The sequence below is a fragment of the Pleurodeles waltl genome, chromosome 2_2 (assembly GCF_031143425.1).
Source record: "Pleurodeles waltl isolate 20211129_DDA chromosome 2_2, aPleWal1.hap1.20221129, whole genome shotgun sequence".
NCBI lineage: Eukaryota > Metazoa > Chordata > Amphibia > Caudata > Salamandridae > Pleurodeles > Pleurodeles waltl.
In genome coordinates, this window is record NC_090439.1 from 590041345 (window position 1) to 590063299 (window position 21955).

General features: G+C 50.1%; 1 protein-coding gene across 2 annotated transcripts in view; it reads right to left on the bottom strand.

Moving 5' to 3' along the window:
• Nucleotides 1-21955, bottom strand: part of PRKDC (protein kinase, DNA-activated, catalytic subunit) — a 2139921-nt gene that overhangs the window by 121525 nt on the left and 1996441 nt on the right. For both annotated transcript variants that reach the window (XM_069220133.1, XM_069220131.1), the window contains one exon: nucleotides 10484-10672. In XM_069220133.1, the coding sequence (XP_069076234.1) occupies nucleotides 10484-10672 (189 nt within the window). The remainder of the gene's footprint in view (nucleotides 1-10483; nucleotides 10673-21955) is intronic.

Below are 21955 nucleotides of genomic sequence, written 5' to 3' on the forward strand. Positions count from 1 at the left end.
TAGGTAATGTCTGTGGGCCAGCAAGACAGGAATGTGGAAGTATGCATCTTGCAAGTCCAACGCTACCATCCAGTCTCCAGGATCCAGGGCAGAGAGCACCTGAGCCTATGCCAACATTTTGAACTTCTCCTTTTTGAGGAAGAGGTTAAGGGACCAAAGATCTAATATAGGAAGAAGACCCTAGTCCTTTTCCGCCACCAGAAAGTAGCGGGAATAGGAACCACGACCTACTTCTGGCAACGGAACCCTCTCTATAGTTCCTTTAGCCAAAAGGGCTTGGACTTCCTCATGGAGAAGCACTATATGATCCTCCGATATGCGAGTATATGAAGATAGCATGGCTGGAGGATGTGTCTTGAAGAGGAGGGAGTGGCCCCTTTGGACAGTCTGGAGGTTCCACCTGTCCGAGGTAATGGATTGCCGATAGGGGAGGTGATGGCGAATCCAGCCGCCAACTTGTTCCTGGTGTACCCGCGGACTAGGAAAGTTTAGAGGCTGAAGCGGGGGCTGGGATCCCGCATCCGCGCAGGGGCTGTACAGCATGCGCGGGTCGATGACCGGGGGGGAAAGGATGCGGTTGGGTGCCCCTTCTGTTGCCACAAAAGGGGCGAAAGGTGGACTGCTGGGGTCTAGGAGCAGGCACGAGGCCAAGGGACCGGACCGTGGCTCAGGAATCCTTGAAGGGCTCGAGCGCTGAGTCCTCCTTGTCTTCAATGAGACGTGTGTCAAAGGGCATATCCATAAAGGATTGCTGGACATCCCCTGAGAAGCCAGATGTTCTCAGCCAGGCGTGGCATCTCAATGCCACCGTTGATGCAACCAATCTGCCCAGAGAGTCTGTTGTATCCAGTCCACAACGAATCATGAACTTCGCTGCGTCCCTCCCATCTGTTATGGCTTGGGAAAGGATAGTCTGGGCCTCCTCCGGAACTCTAGGCAGCACTTGCGTGACCGTATCCCAGACAGCATAGGAATAGTGGCCCAAAAGGCATGCGGTGTTCACGGACCACAGCGCTAGACTGTTGGAAAAAAACAACTTCTTCCTCAAGTTTTCCAGTCTTTTTGATTCCCTACCCGGGGGTGCGGCAGGGAATGCAGCAGATGAAGAGGAAGCCTGGATGCCAAGGCTCTCAGACATGGGGTGTTGGGTGAGGAATTTTGGGTCTGTCGGCGCAGGCCGATGGCGACGGGCAATCGTCCTATTCACAGGAGCCCCTGTGATGGGTCTGCACCAAGTACCCAAAAGGATGTCTGTCTGTGCCTAATTAAAGGGAAGAAGGGGTTCTGATGAGGAAGACCCCAGCTGAAGCACATCGGTTAGGATGTTAGGCCTAACCTCCACAGAAGGTAGTTTGAGGTTCAAGACCTCAGCCGCCCTTCTCACCCCCATGGAGTACGAGGCACCCTCCTCCGTAGCCACGGTAGGAGGAGAGAGCATACCAGTGTCAGGGGAGGTGTCTAGACCACTGGCATCACCCAAATCCTGCACCCAGTCAATTTAGGATTCTAGCTGGCATTCTAAAGGGACCAGTGTCCCCTGCAAACTCTCCTCGTAGCCATACCTATAAGCATAAGGGTCTGGGTCAACCCTTGGCCCAGGAGAGCCCATAGAGAACAGAATCGGTGTTGATCGATGCAGTTCCCGCTCCGGGTATGAGAATGGGATCGACTTATATTGGGTAGGTCTGCCCAAAAATGAGGCGCATTGCCTCATAAAACTCTTTGAGCTGGGCAGGGGTGGCTCCGGCTCCCAGGAAGTCGGGGAAGCATGGGGCCGACCCAGATGAAGGCTCTGAGGACAGAGGCCTAGAGCGTCAACGCTCTTCCCGCGCCGCATCCTCCGAGCGATGGGGTGAAGTCCAAGAATGTTTGTTCTTCTTCAACTTCTTCTTATGACCCGAATGTCCCGATGATTTTGAGGTCAAAGAGTGGCGGTGACTCCGCGGCCAGTCTCGAGAACTTCCTCTCCAACAAGACCGTGAGCGCCACGGAGTCGTGTGTCGGGCCGCCATGAGCTTTAGGGACTGCTCCCTCAAAGCTTTTGGATTCATGGCCTGACACTCTGAGCACGAGTTCGGGTCGTGATCGCGCTCCAGGCACCAAAGACACACAAGGAGCGGATCCGTCACCGATATCATTGGGTGACAGGAGTCGCAGGGCTTGAAACAGGTCTTGCAGGACATCCCTCGAAGGCATCCACGACCTTGTCAAAAAGAAGTAGAACAAGTGTCTTCGGAGTCAAAAGGAGACTGAGGTAGCTCTCTCCGGATCTGCACGTAGGCTGGCACAGAAAGAAAAGAACTGACGTCAGCGCCCTGGGGTGGCGGGTAAATACGATTGGGCCGTCATGACTGCGAACACGACGCCAACAACACCTGGGGAGTTGACTGACACCACCTGACGGCGCGTAGAGGTACAGCTCGAAGAAAAATCTCCGGATCCAGACTGAAGCCAGGGGAAATTCAAAAGTAATGAATCTGCAACTAGAAGTCTCTATAAGATTTGGGTACACAGGTGTGTTCGACCTGAGCTCAAAGCTAAGAACTCAGCATACTGCTGTAGGACTTGCCTGCTGTCAGCCAGAGAGGGTGTCTGAATAGATCACTCCATCTACTGAGCCATCTTTAGTGTCAGTGGAGAGGAGATCAGGGAGAGGTTCACTCTCCTCTTTCTGGTCCACATCTGTAACCATTAACATGTTTACATCTGCCCTATCATGAAAGAGTTTGAGGCGGTTCACATTAATCACCTTCTTGAGGGTCTTGCTAGTGCCTAGGTCCACCAGGTAGGTGACCCAACTCTTTTTCTCAAGAACTGGGTAAGGGCCACTCCATCTGTCCTGAAGTGCCCTGGGAACCACAGGTTCCAGAACCCAGACTTTCTGCCCTGGCTGAAATTCAACCATAGCAGGCTCTTGGTCATACCACATCTTCTGGAGCTGTTGGCTGGCCTCAAGGTTTTTGCTTGCCTTTTCCATGTACTCTGCCATCCTTGAACGTAGGCCTAGTACATAGTCCACCACATCTTGTTTAGGCTCATGGAGGTCTCTCACAGCCTTCTTTAAAAAGTGCCAGTGGTCCCCTAACAGGATGGCCAAACAGAAGCTCAAAGGGGGGAAACCTACTCCCTTATGTGGCACCTCTCTGTAGGCGAAAAGCAGGCATGGCAATAGGACATCACACCTCCTTCTGAGTTTTTCAGGAAGCCCCATGATCATGCCCTTCAATGTCTTGTTAAATCTCTCCACAAGACCATTGGTTTGTGGATGGTATGGTGTGGTGAACTTATAAGTCACCCCCACTCATTCCACATGTGTTTTAGGTAAGCTGACATGAAGTTGGAAACTCTGTCAGAAACCACCTCCTTAGGAAATCCCACTCTGGTAAAAATACCAATGAGTGCTTTGGCGACTGCAGGGGCAGTAGTGGACCTAAGGGGAATTGCCTCAGGGTACCTAGGAGCATGATCCACTACTACTAGGATATACTGGTTCCCTGATGCTGTGGGAGATTCAAGTGGACCCACTATGTCCACTCCCACTCTTTCAAAGAGGACACCTACCACTGGAAGTGCAATGAGGGGAGCCTTTGGATGGCCACCAGTCTTACCAGTGGCTTGACAGGTGACACAGGAGGTGCAAAACTCCTCTACCTTCTAGGACATATTGGGCCAGTAGAAATGGTTGACTAATCTCTCCCATGTCTTGGTTTGTCCCAAATGCCCAGCAAGGGGAATGTCATGGACCAAGGTCAGAATGAAATCCCTAAATTCCTGAGGCACTACCACTCTCCAAGTGGCACCAGGTTTGGGATCTCTTGCCTCAGTGTAAAGGAGTCCATCTTCCCAATAGACCCTGTGGGTTCCACTGATATTACCTTTTTCTTTCTCAGCTGCTTGCTGTCTTAGGCCGTCAAGAGATTGACACGTTTCTTGCCCCTTACACAGCTGTTCCCTTGAGGGTCCCCCTGGGCCCAAGAGCTCAACCTGGTAAGGCTCCAGCTCCATGGACTCAATTCCCTCAGGGGATAGAACATCTTCCTGGGAAGAGAGGTTCTGTTTCTTTTGCTGTGTTGAAGCTGGTTCCCCAGTCTTCTTTCCTTTTCTCTTGGAAGGTTGGGCCATTATTCCAGACTCCAACACTTCTTTTTCACCCCAAGACCTGCACTGTGCCCTTGTCTTGACACACACCAGTTCAGGGATACCCAGCATGGCTGCATGGGTCTTGAGCTCTACGGACTCCAGATCATTTCCTAGCAGACATTCTACTGGAATTGCTGAGGAGACGACCACCTGTTTCAGGCCAGTGACCCCTCCCCATTCTAAAGTTACCATTGCTATGGAATGAACTTTAGTCTGATTGTCAGCATTGGTGACTGGATAGGTCTGTCCAGCCAGGTACTGTCCTGGGGAAACCAGTTTGTCTGTCACCATTGTTACACTGGCACCTGTATCTCACAGGGCTTCTACTCTAGTCCCATTGATTAAGAGCTGCTGCCTGTATTTTTGCATGGTAGGCGGCCAGGCAGCAAGTGTGGCTAAATCCACCCCCACCCTCAGAGACTAATGTAGCTTCAGTGTGAACCCTGATTTGCTCTGGGCACACTGTTGATCCCACGTGGAGACTGGCTATTCCAGTGATAACTGGAGTAGTACTTGTTGTGGGACTTTTCTTGGGACAGGCCTTGTCTCCAGTTTGGTGTCCATGCTGAGTACAGATGTGACACCAGGCCTTCTTGGGATCAAAGTTTTTACCCTTATACCCATTTGAGGAATGTGAAGAGGCTTTGGGCCCACGCTCCTGAGCAGGTTTTTGGGTCCCTGTAGAAGACTCTTTACTTTTTCCCTTGGATGTCTCAACACTCTTCCCCTGGGGAGGCCTTGTGACTCCTTTCTTTTGGTAACCCCCTGTAGAGGTCTTGGTCACCCTAGTCTTGACGCAATGGTTTGCCTTCTTTCCCAATTCTTGGGGAGAAATTGGACCTAGGTCTACCAGATGTTGATGCAATTTGTAATTGAAACAATTACTTAATAGATGTTCTTTCATAAACAAGTTATACAGCCCATCATAATAATTTACACCACTGCCAATAATCCAACCATCCAGTGTTTTGACTGAGAAGTCAACAAAAGCAACCCAGGTCTGGCTTGAGGATTTTTGAGCCCCCCTGAACCTAATCCTGTACTCCTCAGTTGAGAATCCAAAGCCCTCAATCAGGGTAGCCTTCATGAGGTCATATGATTCTGCATCTTTACCAGAGAGTGTGAGGAGTCTATCCCTACACTTTCCAGTGAACATTTCCCAAAGGAGAGCACCCCAGTGAGATTTGTTTACTTTTCTGGTTGCATAAGCCCTCTCAAAAGTTGTGAACCATTAGGTGTTATCATCACCCTCTTCATATTTTGTTAGAATCCCTTTGGGGATTTTTAGGATGTCAGTATTCTCTCTGACCCTATTTAAGTTGCTGCCACCATTGATAGGAGCTAACCCCATCTCTTGTCTTTCCCTTTCTATGGCTAGGAGCTGTCTCTCCAAAGCCAATCTTTTGGCCATCCTGGCTAACAGGAGGTCATCTTCATTGAGGCTGCCCTCAATGCTTCCAGAGTTACTGGTCTCCCCTGTGGAAGAACCAGTCTCTTTGACTATTACTTGTGGAGTCAGGGTTTGAGAAACCCTGTTCTCCCTGGTTCGGACAGGAGGGGGGAAATCATCCTCCTGTTCACTAACTTCCCCCTCTGTAGGATTATCCTCAGAGGGGTGGTCCTTTGCAAACTCTGCCAAAAGCTCCTTGAGCTTTACTTTGGTAGGGTTGGACCCAGTCTTTATATTTGTTAGCTTACAGAGGGTCCTTAACTCTGACATCCCTAGATGCAGGTAAGGGGTGAGGTTGAGTTCCACCACCATCTCATCTGTGCTAGACATTATGTCTCTAAAAGTTGGGATTACTTTTTAAGAATCTAAAAACTACTTCTAGAACCTAAATCCAAACTTTTAAACTCTAAAAGAAATGCTAACAGGGACATACACAAGGCCCTAGCACGACTTTTAAAAATTTAGAAAAATAGCTCAAGTTTCAAAAATCAGTTTCTAATGACAATTTTGGGAATTTAGTTGTGTGATCAGGTATTGGCTGAGTAGTCCAACAAATACAGTCGTAGACCCCACATCTGATCCACCAATGTTGGAAGTTGGCTCTGTACATACTTTCTCAAAGTAAGAGATAGTGTGCATAGAGTCCAAGGGTTCCCCTTAGAGGTAAGGTAGTGGCAAAATTAGATAATTCTAATGCTCTATTTTGTGGTAATGTGTTCGAGCAGTAGGCTTATCAGAGGGTAGTGTTAAGCATTTGTTGTACACACACAGGCAATAAATGAGGAACACACACTCAAAGACTTAACTCCAGGCCAATAGTTTTTATATAGAAAAATATATTTTCTTAATTTATTTTAGAACCACAAGATTCAAGATTTCAAGTAAATACATAAAATGCAAGGTACCCCCACATAGGTAAGTAAGGAACTTTGAATTAGAGTAGTAACATACACAGTTTTAGTTAAAATGGCAATAATCTATTTTAAAAGTGGACACAGTGCAAAAATCAACAGTTCCTGGGGGAGGTAAGTATTGATAAGTTTTTCAGGTAAGTAAGGCACTTACAAGTTCAAGTTCCTGGGCATAGGCAGCCCACCATTGGGGGTTCAAGGCAACCCCAAAACACATAGGCGCCTATGGAGAACAGGGGTGCTCCAGTTCCAGTCTGTCAACAGGTAAGCACCTGAGTCTTCAGAGGGCAGACCAGGGGGGTTTTGTAGAGCACTGGGGGGGACACAAGTAGGCACACAAAACACACCCTCAGCGGCACAGGGGCGGCTGGGTGCAGTGTGCAAATCTAGCGTCTGGTTTTGAATAGAACTCAATGGACGGACCCAGGGGTCACTCTAGCGGTGCAGGCAGGGCAAAGGGGGGATTCTCGGGCAGGCCCCGACTGGGCTAGGCAGAGGGTTGCTTGATGGTCGCTCCTGCACTGGAGTTCGGTTCCTTCTGGTCCTGGGGGCTGCGGCTGCAGTGCTTGGTCCAGGCGTCGGGTTCCTTGTTACAGGCAGTCGCGGTCAGGGGGAGCCTCTGGATTCTCTCTGCATGCGTCACTGCAGGGGTCCAGGGGGGTCGTCTCGGGCTACTCACAAGGTCGCAGTCACCTGGGAGTTCTCCCTGTAGTGTTGGTTCTCTGGAGCTCGAGCCGGGGGCGTCGGGTGCAGAGTGTGAAGTCTCACGCTTCCGGCGGGAAGAGTGAGTTCTTTAAAAGTTGCAAGAAAGCTGCAAAGTTGTTGCTATTTTTGAACAGTGCCGCTGTTCACAGGAGTTTCTTGGTCCTTTGATTCAAGGCAGTCCTCTGAGGTTTCAGAGGTCGCTGGTCCCTGTCGGATGCATCGCTGTGCAGGTTCTTTGAGTCTGAAGACAGGCCGGTAGGGCTGGGGCCAAAGCAGTTGTTGTCTCCGTCGTCTCTGCAGGGCTTTCAGGTCAGCAGTCCTTCTTGTTAAGGTTGCAGGAATCTGATTTCCTGGGTTCTGGGGTGCCCCTAAATATTAGATTTAGGGGTGTGTTTAGGTCAGGAGGGCGGTAGCCAATGGCTACTGACCTGGAGGGTGGCTTCATCTTCTTTGTGCCTCCTCCCTGAGGGGAGAAGGTCAACATCCCTAATCCTATTGGGGGAATCCTCCAATCTCAAGATGGAGGATTTCTAAAGGCAGGGGTCACCTCAGCTCAGGACAACTTAGGGGTTGTCCTGACTGGTGGGTGACTCCTCCTTGTTTTTCTCCTTATCTCCTCCAGCCTTGCCGCCAAAAGTGGGGGCAGTGGCCGGAGGGGCAGGCATCTCCACTAGCTGGGATGCCCAGGGGAGCTGTAACAAAAGGCATGAGCCTTTGAGGCTCACCGCCAGGTGTTACAGTTCCTGCAGGGGAAGGTGAGAAGCACCTCCACCCAGTGCAGGCTTTGTTCCTGGCCACAGAGCGACAAAGGCACTCTCCCCATGTGGCCAGAAACTCGCCTGGTTGTGGCAGGCTGGCAAAGACTGGTCAGCCTAGCACTAGGATTCGGACCGGTAGTCAGGGGGCATCTCTAAGATGCCCTCTGGGTGCATTTTACAATAAATTCCACACTGGCATCAGTGTGTATTTATTGAGCTGAGAAGTTTGATACCAAACTTCCCAGATGTCATTGTAGCCATTATGGAACTGTGGAGTTTGTGTTTGACAAACTCCCAGACCCTATACTCTTTATGGGTACCCTGCACTTACAATGTCTAAAGTTTTGCTTAGATACTGTAGGCTCACCTGTGGTATAGTGCACCCTGCCTTAGGGATGTAAGGCCTGCTAGAGGGATGATTTACCTATGCCACAGGCAGTGTGAGGTGGGCATGGCACTCTGACGGGAGTGCCATGTCAACTTAGTCATTTTCTCCCCACCGGCACACACAAGCTATGAGGCAGTGTGTATGTGCTGTGTGAGGGGTCTCCAGGGTGGCATAACACATGCTGCAACCCTTAGAGACCTTCCCTGGCCTCAGGCCCTTGGTACCAGGGGTACCATTTACAAGGGCTTATCTGGGTGCCAGGGCTGTGCCAATTGTGGGAACAAAGGTACAGTTTAGGGAAAGAACATTGGTGCTGGGGCCTGGTTAGCAGGGTCCCAGCACACTTTCAATCACAAATGGCATCAACAAAAGGCAAAAAGGCAGGGGGTAACCATGCCAAGGAGGCATTTCCTTACACCCTGTGCTTGCTGATCATTGTTTTCCTTCATAGATTAACATTAAAGAACTCTGAGAATTGCACTGTATTGATTTTTTAAACTGAAAAGTATTTATGCTTGAAAAAGTGCTTACCTGATTACGAAGTTCGTGGGTTTGAAACATATATAAAAAAAGAAGTGTTATTTTTCTAAATTGGCCTTGGATTTATTCTTAGAGTGTGTGTCTCATTTATTGCCTCTGTGTGTACAACAAATGCTTAGCACTACCCTCTGATAGTCCTAACTGCTCACAAACAATACAACAAAATAGAGTATTAGTTCTATCTACACATTTGCCTCTGCAAACCAATAGAGGATCCACAGGACTCTCTACACAGTGTACTTCTTTTTAGTGCACCATATAGAGAGCCAGCTTCCTACACTCTTTAGAAGTCAGCAGTGGCTCTAACATGGAAGACGACAGACTCTTTGTCCAGAACAGCAGTATATTTCTTGATCACCATGTGAAAGAAGATCCCAGAGGGCAGCCTCGAGGGACACACCATCTCAGTCTTGTGGGAAGTATCCAGCCCGGCAAGGCAAGATGGCCTGTCATGTTTGGAATTGTGTGTCAGTATGTTGGCTGCCTCACTGCCGTCATCAGTGTCATGTTGGATGATACCCGTCATTTAGAGAGGATCTAAGTCTGTGCCAAAGTTGTTATGCATCATCTGCCAATTGCACTGCTGTTCCATCTCCACTGTCCTCTGGACATATCTTCTCGAATACTGCAGAATAGATGTCTGGGCACCAGCTGATATGTGGGAGGCACTATTTTTGGCATCAGTGGAAAGCTAACTGGTGAGATTCTAGGTACAGGAATAAACACAGCTGGGGCCAGACCTGTTCCTTGCGGAAAGGGGTTACCAAGTGGCACTGGGGTAGGAACCCACTGGCAGAACTCTAAGCATGCCCCCAAAAAGTCCCAGTGGGACCAGAGACACACATCACAGGCTACAGAGTGCTTGGCCTTGGGGAGCCTGAGGCAGCTGTGCTCGCATTAACTTGAGTTGTGCAGCAGCCAAAAGGCTCACAGATAGACCACATTTAGGTCAGACATGGATATTAGCTCACTGCAGTCCAGACAGGGTTTGGACCTTGATTACATAGAGGGTGACATCCCAGAAATTCTGCACTGTAAAACAGTTACAAAACAGAACAAATTCTCCAAGATGATCACAGAGGTGAAGGAAAATCAAGGTTAGTAGCTCTAGATCCACATCGAAGAGGGTGAAAGAAAGGAAAATGATGTTGCTGAGGCAGAAAAGGCATTTATTTCATGGCCCCAGTGATATCACTGTGCCAATGCTTCTGATGCTAAGATGGAGCCAGCACCATTTACTGACGTAGGAGAGCTATGGAAAGAGTCTTCATCAAATCTTGTGTCTGGGAATAGTCAACAGTTTTGAAATCTGCAGGTAGAAGTATCCCTCATAAATGGATCAACTCTGAAAAATAAGACACACTTGAATGTTGCTGCAGATAACGAATGACTGCGATAAGATAGTCAAGCAGTGACAAACATACAATGAAATGGCAGGTGAAAAACTACGCTACAAATGAAAATGGAACTGTTCCAGCATTGTCATAAATCACCACATGTACCCACAATCCCTCGATGTTCTAGAGGCAAAAAAGGCATCACAGGTAACCACAACCCCTCCCTTAACTTCTAAAGACAAACAGATTATTACCTTCCAGTCCAAAGAAGGTTCCTTTACAAACACATCCATGGTATTAATAAGCAGGTCTGGATCGGCACGATATGCTCTGAGGGCGTGTATCATCACACTGTTAATCAGACCAGACTCCCTCATTGGCAACATCAGGTTTAGAAACTGACAAGTAAGGCGGAAGGGCATCATCTCTGGAACAGGTAGAAACTAATGCAACAAAAAATAAAATAACAAGATTTGCTATTAAATGGAATCACATGAGATATTGAAAAGAAGCCTGCATTCACTAAAGTGATGTGTAGGAATACCACAGTTTGATATGTACATTATATATACCTCCCTCAGTGACAAGAGCTGATCTCACTACTATGGCCCTCATTTCGAGTTAGCCAGAATTTGGTGCAGGGAAACCGGGGATGCCAAGCTATTCTAATCTTTCCTTCTTTTGTGGAACGGGGAATAAATACTGGATCCTTTAACCAAGCATTTTGTGCCCTTTCAAGAAGAAAACTGCACAATTTTGCAGAAAACATATGTTAGGGGGCTGTGAGGGCAGGGTCCTTGGTGGGGTTCCGGGGCAGGGTCCTTGGTGGGGTTTCGGGCAGGTTTCTGGTTGTTCAGGGGGAGCACTGCTCCTGCAGGGTTTGGGCAAAGGCATGACTGTGCATTACTACCAACAGCAGAGAGGGTGGTTATCTTCCGGCCTGGAATTATATGATCCAGTAGTCTGTACATCCAATAATTCCCAGCTCAGAGGAACTTGTAATTAATTGCAGGTGGCACAATTCTATTCAAAGTTACCACTCCAAGTGAAACTGCACCCCTCATAGTGAGGGCCTAAGATTATAAATGAATTTATATAGCTGCAATAATGTCCTTTGGATATCGCAATATTAACAGCAAATTTTAATGGGTAATTGTATTAAGAAAAGAATGAAGATTCTAATATCAGGACTTACAGCACATTTTAGGACATTCCAAACTGTCCATCCATTACAAAAACCTAATATAAGTGGGCTCCTGGTTGTTGGAGGGATCAGAATTGCTTTTACTTATATTAAACACTAGATTTAAGGAAGATCAGGGCATACAGTACATAAACCTCCCGTAAAGGGCAAAAGGGTTTGAAGTTATTCTTATGTGCAAGTAAACTTCTTTTGTTAGGTAACACTATTCAAAATTCATCTACGATTCGAAAGTCACTATCCCCCACAGTTAAGTGAATGAGCTATTTAAAGCCTGCCATGTAAGAGCACTGACATTGAAGACTGATTGAAGTAATAATATACATATAGTAATTGGAATTAAAGGACCCAAGAATTGATGAATTATCTCTGCTAAACAGTTAAGGTAATAAAGTGGCAAATTGAAATATTCACACATCTTTAAAAGTTTACAGATGGAAGCTCTATGAAGGTCAGTCCTAAATGTTCAAGGAACAAAAGAACAAGTTACTTACCTTCGGTAATCCCTTATCTGGTAGAGACATATTCTAGTTTCAGATACCTTAACTCAGAATTTCCCCCAGTATCAGTCTGGAGCCGGAGATTTTTCTTGAGCAGTACCCCTGTGCACTGTTAGGTGGCTTTGCGTAAGTTGTCCGTGTCGTGCGTGCTGGATATGTTGTTACAGGACCTATATTGGTGCCACTATGGTGCACTGCTGTCAGTTTCTTTTTACAAATTTCCATACCAGAACACGGAGCCATGAAGAACACTGACCAATGGAGGGTCAGAACTAGGGCCAAGAAAGGGAAGTCCCTATCCCTTAAAATCAGTTTGCAGAGTGGGGAGAACGGGTGGATCTGCAAGGAATCTGCAACTAGACTATGGGGGTCATTTTGACCCTGGCGGTGCTTCCAGCCCTATTACGACCGCGGCGGAAGCGCCGCGGTCGCACCGCCGGAGCTGGCTGTTTCCCACCGTTTAAGCCCCGGCAATGATAATCTCCCAGGGCAGCGCTGCCCTGGGGATTATGACACCCCTACCGCCAGCCTGTTTCTGGCGGTTTGCACCGCCAGGAAGAGGCTGGCGGTAAGGGGTGTCCTGGGGCCCCTGCACTGCCCATGCCACTGGCATGGGCAGTGCAGGGGCCCCCTAACAGGGCCCCGGCCAGCTTTTCACTGTCTGCATAGCAGACAGTGAAAAGCGCGACGGGTGCAACTGCACCCGTCGCACAGCCGCAACACCGGCAGCTCCATTAGCAGCCGGCTCCTATGTTGCGGCCTCATACCCGCCGGCCCAGCGGGAATGTCATAATGGGGGACGCGTGAGTGCGGCCGCATCCGCCGCCCGCCAAGGTCGTAATGACCCCCTATGTCTCTACCACATAAGGCGTTACCGAAGGTAAGTAACTTGCTCATCTGATTGAGACTTCTAGTTGTAGATTCCTGACCTTAGAATAGATACCAAAGCAATACCATACCCAGGGGAGGGTCTGCGAATCAAGATCATACTAGGAAGACCTGCAGGACTGAACAGGCAAAGTACCCGTCCCTATGGGCCTGACAGTACAGGCAGTAGTGTTTGGTAAACGTGTGCTGGGAGACCCACGTTGCTGCCTGACACGTCAGGGACTGGAAATCTGCGTGCTAACGCAGTGGTTGCAGCTGTCTGGTAGAATGAGCATGCAAACCCTCCAGGGGTTGCTTTTTAGCCAATGCGCAGCACAGTTTAATGCAGAGAACAACCCATCTAGAGACAGTTTTCTTCTGCACTGCCTGAACTTTCTTCACACCGAATACCCAACACAGAGTTGATCGTCCACCCGGAACCCTTGGATATGATCAAGGTAGAGTGCCAACACTCTTTTTTGGGTCTAGGAAGTGAAGTCTTTCGTCTTCCTGAGAAGGATGAGGGGGTCCGTAAAAGGTAGGTCATGTGATGGATTGGCCCCCATGAAAGGGTGTGACCACTTTTGGTATAAAGGAAGCCCTCGTGCGAAGCCCCACTTTGTCAGGATAGATGGAAAGGTAGGGAGGATTAGATGACAAATCCTGCAACTCAGTCACCCTACAGGAAGATGTGATGGCCACAGGAAGGCTGGTTTTAACGTTAGAAGCCTAAGAGGACAGTTATGAAGTGGCTCGAAGGGATCGCACATTAGGAAATTCAGAACCAGATTCAAATCCCATTGGGACATTATGAATGGTGATGGAGGAAACATACGGGTAAGACCCTTAAGGAGTCTGTAGGAAAGTCACTCTTTTTGGCATAGTTATCCCCACTTTTTGCTTGTTTATCAATGTGTTTAGGCTGTTTTCACCGGAATCCTGCTAACCAGGACCCCAATGATGTGCTCTCTCCTCTAAATTTGGTTACTTTGGTACCCTTTACACCCCACAATTGGCATACCTCTGTAGGTTCCTAGTATAAAGTACTTAGGTACCCAGGGCATTGGTACACCAGGGGTCCCCCATGGGCTGCGGGATGTATTATGCCACCCATGGGAGCCCATGCAAACTGTGTCTGCAGGCTTGCCATTGCGGCCTGAGTGAAAAGGAACATGCACCCTTACACTGATGGTCACTGTACCAGGTCACTGTAAGTCACCCCTCTGGTAGGCCCTCCTAGCCTAGAGTGCAGGGTGCAGGTTCCTGTGTGTGAGGCATCAACTGCATGAGCAGAGGGGCCCCTATGAACTCCAGTTCCAATGCAGTGGACTTCGTAAGCACAGGGAAGCCATTTTACCCATGTACTGGCCACAGGTCCACCTATGGTCCAGCTTCATAATGGAAACTCCAAACCTAGGCATGTTTGGTATCAAACATGTCGGAATCATACCCCAGTACTAATGCCAGTATTAGTGGTAGGATTCCATGGATCCCGGGGCCTCCTTAGAGGACCCCCCAGTATTGCTCCTACCAGTCTTTCAGTGTTGTGGGAAGCCCATGCTCCTGCAGCCCCTCAGACAAGTTTCTGGCCTCCTGCTGCTTGACCAGCTCAAGCAGGGGAAGGTAGAACAAAGAATTTCCTGTGGGAGAGAGGATGCAACACCCTCTCCATTGGAAACAGGTGTTGCAAGGCTGGAGAGGTGTTGCCTCCCTACGCCACGAGCTTGCTTTGAAGGGCACATTTGGGGCCCTCCGTGCATAATACAGTTTGCACCAGTGCGGGGACCCTCAGTCCCGGCTCTGGCGTGAAACTACACAATGGAAAGGGGAGGGACCACCCGCTGTCCATCACCACCTCACGGGTGGTGCCAGAGCTCTTCCAGGTGGTCACACGATGCTGCCATCTTGAAACCAAGATGTGCAGAGGCCCCTGGGAGCATCTGGTTGGTCAAGACAGGTGACTGACATCAGTGACCCCCTCTGATAGGTGGTCACCCTACAGAGAGACCAAGCTCCCTTTAGGTCTATTTAGGGTCTCCCTTGCGGGTGGGTCCCCAGATTCAGTGTACAAGACTCCACCAGGACTCCTCTGCATCGACCTCTTCTGCCCCTGGCCACCAGAACCGCTGCTGGACTTCACAGTAACCAAGCAAGTCTGCAACTCCTGAGACGACTTTGCCTTGCAACATTGTCTCTCCGGCTCCTTCCAGCAATTGCAACATTTCCACTGCTGTGCAACCTCTGGGGTTGGCACTACTTCAGCTGTACCAAAGAAGCAAGAAGGAATCTCCCTTGAAGTGAAGGAGTCACTTCCTTGCATCCGCAGGCAATTAAAGCAATGACGACCAGCTGCTTGAATCTTCTGCCATCCGGCTCCAGGAACAATCTCCAACACAGGTGGTGATTGTGAGTGGTCTATTGGTCCTCTCTACCGGCTGTCCAACTTGAGAGACGGTGAGTCCTGGCCTCTCCTTGAAGGATAGTACCTCTGTGCACTGCAACTCTTGCAGCAACCAAAGCTTGTTAGCTCCTGCTCGAAGGGATCTTCAGGCTCCAAGTAGCCCTGGCCTCCAGCACTTTATCCTTGCAAGGACAGTCTACCTTCTGCTGCTCCAGCGACATGCAATTCTACTCCAGGTGTGCTGACTGGCCCTCACTGCAACTTAATGTGCCTGCTGCCAATGGGTTGCGTGTGGCAGCTGCAACTGCATCTGCTGGCTCTTTTGTCTGCTGAGGGTCAGCATGAACTTCCCTCCAAGGGTCGAGTCCCCTGGATCTACCTGGTCCTCTTCTCTGCAAATCCTCTTCTGCCCAGATCTGCATTTGCCAAGGCTTGTTGGTGGTCTTCCTGACCACTGACCATCTGCGACCCGGCAACCGACGTGAGACATCATCCGCATGACTCCCAGGACCTCTCTGCAGCTCCTGGGCTCCACAGCTTATCTTCCGCAGTCGACCTGGATCTTCATCCACAGAAGGGTGGGTAGTGGCTCCTGTCCCACCTGGTCACTCCTGCATGGTCTGGACTCTGTACCCTTCTTTCGCAGGTTATTTTATTCCAGAATCCACCGCTGGGTTCCACTGGACGGGCCCTGCAATTTTTCTTTTCCAAGGCCCCTTGTTAGTCTTTGAGAAGACCAGGCAACTTAACTCTGTTCTCCTGTTTGCTGGGGATCACCTAGGTACTTCCCTCTTGGGGTCCTGAGTTCTCCCAGCTCCCTTCAAACAATCCCTCATCCTTGATTGGGGGATCTAACTTCACATTCCACTATTTTAGTAAACGGTTTGCCCCCCCATAGGGCCCTAGCTATTTTCTATTAATATTTGCCAACGCTTGTTTCTATACGCTAATTCTTAATATTTACTGTGTGTGTTTATATATATATATATATATAGATAGATATATATATAGATAGATAGAGAGTGTGTGCACTTACCTCCAATTGGGGGACTGCCTATAAGTAATCTAGTTCAGTGCTACTGTAATAAAGTACCTTTATTTATGTAACACTGTGTTCCTTTCATGTGTGATATGTTACTGTGTGACTGCAGTGGTATTGCAAGTGCTTTACACTCCTCTGAGATAAGTCTTGGCTGCTGACCACAGCTACCATTAGAGAGTCCTGGCTTCCAAGACACTGTCTCACTAACTAATAAGGGTTGCCTGGACATGGTATAAGGTGCAAACACCATAGGTGTCCACCACAAACCGGGCCAGCTTCCTAGAAAGTCTACTAACAACAGGAGATTTAAACAAAGAGGGTTGGTCAGGTAATCTCAGAGAGGCAGAGATAGCTGACAAATATCCTTTGAGGGTGCCCAAGAATGACTCGGGCCTGGTCATTCTTGATCTTCTTGAGAACTTTGGGTAGAAGTGGTATGGGCAGAAAGGCATACAGGAGGCCTGAGTTCCATTTGAGATGAAAAGGGGGGCAGAGCGAGTGCCACCTTGGAAACTCCAACGCACAAAACTGCTGACGTTGCATGTTCTCTGTGGAGGCGAACACATCTAACCAAGGCTCTCCTCACTGCTGAAAGAGACCTTGCGCCATCTCCGGATAGACAAACCATTCATGATCGACCAGGCATGGATGGCTGAGTTTGTCCGCCCTGACATTCAGAGAGCCTGCCAGGTGTTGAACTACCAGGGAAATGCCCTGATGTTCCAGCGAAATCCAGAGGCGCAGGGCTTCCCGACAAAGAATCCATGACCCCACCTCGCCCTGCTTGTTGCGGTGGTGTTGTCCGTGAACACCTGCCCCACTTTCCCTTTGAGAGAGGGAAAGAATGTTTTCAATGCAAGCCTGATTGCCCTGAACTCCAGAAAACTGATGTGGAGCCCAGACTCTGCAAGAAACCAGGCGCCTCTGATCTCCATCTCCACCTCCTCCATGGGGAAACATCCTTTATTACGACGTCTTTTTAACGAAGTCGTGGTTAACGAAAGCGCAACAACGCTCTTTTTAACCACGACTCCGTTATTTTGTGCCTTAACTACGTATGTTCTGAACTACGAACATGCGTGGTTAAGGTACAAAGAAGGGAGTTGGCGAAGGAGGACGACGCAGGTGACAAGGGGTCGACTAAGGTAAGTGGGGGGTTTTAGGTTTTAGGGAGGGGTGGGAGGGTCAGGGGGTTTTAGGTTTTGGGGTGGGGCATTTTTGGTTTTGAGGAGGGGGGGTCAGGGGGTTTTAGGTTTTGGGGCGTGGTTGGGGGTGGGGGTTTTTTGGTTTTGGGAAGGGGGTGGGGGGTCAGGGGGTTTTAGGTTTTGGGGTGGGGTTGGGGGATTTTTGGTTTTGGGGTGGGGGGTCAAGGGGTTTTATGTTTTGGGGTGGGGTTGGGGGGGTGGGGCGTTTTTGGTTTTGGGGAGGGGTGAGGGGTCAGGGGGTTTCAGGTTTTGGGGTGGGGTTGGGGGTGGGGTGTTTTGGGGTGGGGGGTCAGGGTGTTTTAGTTTGTGGGGTTGGGTGGGTAGGGGGTTTTAGGTTGTGGGATTGGGGGGTGGGGGTTTTAGGTTTTGGGGTGGGGTTGGGGGGTGGGGCGTTTTTGGTTTTGGGTGGGTAAGGGGGTTTTAGGTTTTGGGGTGGGGTTGGGGGTGGGGCGTTTTTGGTTTTGGGGGGTAAGGGGGTTTTAGGTTTTGGGGTGGGGTTGGGGGGTGGGGCGTTTACGGTTTTGGGGAGTGGGTGGGGGTCCGTGGGTTTTAGGTTTTGGGGTGGGGCGTTTTGGGGTGGGGGTTTTAGGTTTTGGGGTGGGGTTGGGGGGTGGGGCGTTTTTGGTTTTGGGGAGGGGGTGGGGGGTCAGGGGGTTTTAGGTTTTGGGGTGGGGTTGGGGGTCAGGGGGTTTTAGGTTTTGGGGCGGGGTTCGGGGGTTTTAGGTTTTGGGGCGGGGTTGGGGGGTGGGGCGTTTTTGGTTTTGGGGAGGGTGTGGGGGGGCCAGGGGATTGTAGGTTTTGGGGTTGGGTTGGGGGGTGGGGCGTTTTTGGTTTTGGGGAGGGGTGGGGGTCAGGGGGTTTTAGGTTTTGGGGCGGGGTTGGGGGTGTGGTGTTTTTGGTTTTGGGGAGGGGGTGGTGGTCAGGGGGTTTTATGTATTGGGGTGGGGTTGGGGGGGTGGTGTGAGGGATGTAGGGTCAATGGTGCCTATTAGTAATGCTTTTATCAGGAATGCCTTTACAACGACAATCGTTGTTAAGGCATTTGTGGTAAAATCATTAGTAGTAGCAACAAGGTCGGTGTTCTGACCTCGTTGTTAAGCCACTAGTTGTTTTAGAAGTCGGTGTTCCGTCGTACAACCCCTCCATGTGGCCGCCCCATCCCAGCAATGATGCATCTGTGACTACTGTCAGATCTGGTTGGGGAAGGAAGAGGGATCTGCCTCTGACGCAACTGCAGTTCAAAAGCCACCACTGCAGATCTTGTGCAGGTCCCTACGAGACCTTGACCATGTCGGAGAGGTTCCCCTGATGCTACGCCCACTGGAACTGCAGGCGCCACTGCAGAGGCCGCATATGCTATCTGGCATGTGTCACTAGCAGGACGCAGGAGTCATGAGGCCCGGCAGCCTCAGAGTCATTTTCATCAAAATCCAGAATAAAGGCTGAAACATCTGTATCATATCTTGAATATCCTGGACTTGCCGCCCAAAATTGCACCATGTCCAGAACAGCTCTGATGACAGGGAGCATCTGAGAGGGAGTCCAATGTGATTACACCATATTTATTGTGAACCCCAGAGAATGCAGGAGGTCCGCCGTAGCCTGTAGGTGGGAGACGACAGCCTGGGGCGAGCCTGCCTTCAACAGCCAGTCATCGAGGTAGGGGAAGACTAAAACCCCTGACCTCCACTGATGAGCTGCAACCACCGCCATCACTCTGGTGAACACCCGAGGGGAGCTAGTAAGGGGTGCTAGTAAGGCCAAAGGGGAGCACGATAAACTGAAAATGCTTGTCGCCTACCGTAAACCGCAATTAACATCTGTGAAAAGGCAGGACGGGAATATGGAAATAGGCGCCCTGCAAGTCCAACACTACCATTCAGTCTCCTGGGTCCAAGGAAGATTGAACCTGAGTGAGAGTGAGCATTTTGAACTTCTCCTTCCTGAGGAAGAAATTGAGCACGGGAGGTCTGGGATAGGGTGTAGGCCCTTGTCCTTTTTGGCCACCAGAAAGTAGCGGGAATAACAATCACCATCTTCTTCTGGCACAGGGAATTTCTCTATGACTCCCTTGGCCAAGAGAGCCGTAACCTCCTTGTGATCCTCTGTCATCTGAACGTAGGATGGTGGCATGGATGGAGGAGTAGACTTGAAAGGGAGGGAGTAGCCCCTTCGGACAATTGGCAAAACCCACCTGTCTGACGTAATGGACTACAAGCGGGGCAGGAGATGGCAAATCCTGCCTCCGACTGATCCCTGGTGTGGAGATGTCAGACTAGCAAGGTGTGGAGGCTGCACTGGGGGTGGGGTGGAAGGAGGATGGGTGGTGGACTGGAGACCGCTGGCTCCCTGATCCATGAGGATGTTGGATTCCACGTCCCTGGCCACGCAAAAGCTGGGCAGCATGCACAGCAGGGTGGCTGAGGGGAAACTGATGTGGTGGGCTGCGGAGCAAAAAGCAGACTGGGGGGCTGAGGGGCAGCTGGGAGGTCCGAAGACTTGGCCCTAGCCTGGGACTCCTTAAGCGCTCCAGCACCAAGTCTGTTTTGGCTCCGAAGACCATGTCCATAAGAGTGGATTGGACATCCCTCGAAAAGACAGACGTCCTTAACCAAGCTTGGTGCCTTAAGGCTACCATCAGTGCAACCTATCTGCCTAGTGAGTCGGTTGTATCCAGCCCACATCATATTGTGAACTTAGCTGCGTCTCTCCCATCAGAAACAGCTTGGCAGAGAATGATCCAGGCCTCCTCTGGGACCTGTGGCATCACCTGTGCAACTGTGTCCCATGAGGTATGGGTGTAACGGTCCAAAAGGAATGCAGTGTTAATTCACCACAATGCCTGGCTAGAGTAAGAACATTCCCAAGCTGATCCAGCCTCTTGGATTGCCTATCCTGGGGAGTGGAAGGGAATGCTCCTGGGAACGTAGAGGCTTGGATAACTAAACACTAAGGGGTCAGGTGTTGCGTCAAGAACACTGTGTCATTTGGAGCTGATGTATGGCAGTGGGCGACTGTCCTATTCACAGGAGCCCCTGTGCTGGGTTTGGGCCAAGTCACCAGGAGGACATCAGTGAGGGCTTCATTAAAGGGCAAAAGGGGTTCAGAAAAAGAAGCCCCAGGCTGAAGCACCTGTCAGGAGGTTAGTCCCAACTGTCACCACAGGCAGCTTGACACTCAGGACCTCGGCCACTCTCCTTACCACCATGGAGTAGGACACTCACTACTCTGTAGCCACGGTAGGGTGCGAAAGCATGTCAGCGACAGGTAAGTGTTTAGACCACAGGCTTCACACAGGTCCGTCTGCCAGTCTATGGGATCTTCAAGCTGGTATTCCAAAAGTCCAGCAACCTCTCCCAATCCTCACCATAGCCCAACCCAAGGGAATAAGGGTCAGGATCCCACCTAGGAAGCAAGGCCCCTGTCAAAGTCGGAAGCAGCATTGCGTGGTGCTGGTCCGGCTCCGGCTCGGAGTTGGCAATGAGGATGGGGTCGGCGCTTACCATGGACATGTCGTCGGGGAAGGTCGAGGTGCTACGACCGACACTGGTTCGGATCCAGGAAGGGATCCATGGCTGATCTCCAGAGCGCAGGCTGAAGCTGGCGACGCAGAACCCAAGGGGACTCCTGCCAACTCTGCACAGCCCAGAGGTGCTCCAATGGAGTCGGATTGCCCAAATACAAGACGCATGGCCTCATAGAACTTGTGAAGTAGGGCAGGGATTGTTCCGGCTCCTGGAAACTCTGGGAGGCCTGGAGTTGACCCAGACGCAGGCTCAGATGACAGGGCCTGGAAGGAAGACGCTCCTTTTCCCTCATTGTGTTGGATGGGGTTAAGCTGAAGAACGTTTGTTCTTCTTTGACTTCTTCTTGTGCCTTGACTTACCTGATCATCCAGAGGACTTGGAGTGGGATGATGAAGATTGGGGGAGCTCTTCGACCGTTTTTGGATCTTCCTCTCGACCGAGATCAGGAGTGACGCAGAGCAGAGCGCCGCAGCACCATGAGCTTTAGGGACCGCTCCCTCAAAGCTTTAACATTCATGGCCTGGCACTCTGAGCACGACTTTGGGTCGTTGGCGCACTCCAGACACCATAAGCAGACAAGGTGCGGATCCGTCACGGCCATCACCAAATGACAGGATCTGCAGGTCTGGAATCTAGTCTTACGTGACAACATCTTGAAGCACCAGGAATGTCCAAACTAAAAAAAAAAAAAGAAAAATCCTCGACAAAACATCGAAAAATGGCCAGTCAAAAAGGGACTGAGGGGTAGCTCTTCTTCGGATCTGCACTGGCTAACGCAGAAAGAAAAGAACTGATGTCAGCGCGCCGGAGTGGTGCCTAAATAAGTCCCGTAACCTCCTTTCCAGCGAACACAATGCCAAAGACGGACGCAGAGTAAACCGACGCCATCTGACAGACCACAGGGGTACTGCTCGAGAAAAATCTCCGAATCCATTCTGACGCCTGGGGGAAATTCTAAGGTAAGGAATTCACAATTAGAAGTC